This window comes from Mesitornis unicolor, unplaced genomic scaffold (assembly GCF_000695765.1).
Source record: "Mesitornis unicolor isolate BGI_N332 unplaced genomic scaffold, ASM69576v1 scaffold30039, whole genome shotgun sequence".
Classification (NCBI taxonomy): domain Eukaryota; kingdom Metazoa; phylum Chordata; class Aves; order Mesitornithiformes; family Mesitornithidae; genus Mesitornis; species Mesitornis unicolor.
The window spans coordinates 1,161-2,274 of NW_010209836.1; the positions used below are offsets into that span (position 1 = coordinate 1,161).

Consider the following 1,114-nt stretch of genomic DNA (forward strand, 5'->3'; position numbering starts at 1 on the left):
CAGCAGTGTGGCACAGGCAGGAGGGCGAAGAGCAGGACAGAGAGAGCAGAGCTCTGCCCTTACATCCCCCCCAAGTACCCAAGGGCAGCTGCGGGGCCCCGAGTCACCTAAGACTGTGCACAGGCACCCACCACTGCTCAACCCCAAGCCTCATGGCCCAGGCAGGTTGAAGGAAGATCCAGCCATGGGGCAGTACCATGCTCTGATGTGGCCCAAGGAGCGGGCAAGAGGGAGGCAAAAGGGAAGGGGCAGCATCTCTCCACTCCCTGGAGGCACTGAAGCCCTGGAACATTCATGCATTAGCCAAAAGGCAACTACAATGGGATTTAAAACATATATAAGGCTGGTCCCTGCTCCCCTCTCAGGGCTGCGGGAAGGGCAGGGCGTCTTCCGCAAGGGGGAGGAAAGAAGCCATCTTCAGCACCACGCGTGCCCAGCGCCCTTGGAGCTCCGTGTCCTCCTGTCGGGCCACGCCACGCTCCAGCTCTCCCCCCCATGGGCGGCAGGCTCAGAGAAAGTCAAACACCCCGTAATTCTTTGCTGCTTGACAGAAGAAACACAAAAGGGTGAAAAGAAAGAGGAGATGTTTAGGGTGGAAGGACTGAGGCAGCAGCGACACACGGGCAAGCAGCACAGGGCGCTGGGACGGATGCGGATTAATGGGGTTAGAGAGGACGGCAGGAGGGAATTACCATCGGCAATACACAAGTCTGGTGGCGGGATAGGCTGGCAGCGCCCAGCAGGCCTGCCAGGCCTGTCCACCCGGCTGGAGGAGGGATTAGAATCAAGGTTTAGTTCCATTTATTATTTTTTTCCCTTTTTTTCTTTTCGTTATCAAGACCAAAAAAAAAAAACCAAAAAACAACCAAAACAAAACAAAACAAAAAAAACCCAAAAAACAAGGGGTGAAGCCAGGGCTGGTCCTAGGAGACAAACGACAGGGATGGAGGGGGGAAGGAGGGGCAGCAGACAGACAGGGGATGGGCGCTTCACATTACATCCACAAAGAACTCACTGGGGTTGCCCATGGCCATTCGGAAGGACTGTCTACTGGCCGTCAGTTCGGGGGGCACAGAGGCCAGGTCACGGCCTGGCGGTGCCCCGGGGGGCCCCA

At 56.8% G+C, this 1,114-nt stretch overlaps 1 protein-coding gene across 1 annotated transcript in view; it reads right to left on the minus strand.

Annotated features, from left to right (window-relative positions):
- Positions 1–508: 508 nt before the first annotated feature.
- LOC104547346 (segment polarity protein dishevelled homolog DVL-3-like) overlaps positions 509–1,114 on the minus strand; it is an 11,020-nt gene continuing 10,414 nt past the window's right edge. Inside the window, 2 exon segments of the mRNA XM_010192992.1 lie at positions 509–540; positions 1,016–1,111. Of these exon segments, the coding sequence (XP_010191294.1) occupies positions 509–540; positions 1,016–1,111 (128 nt within the window).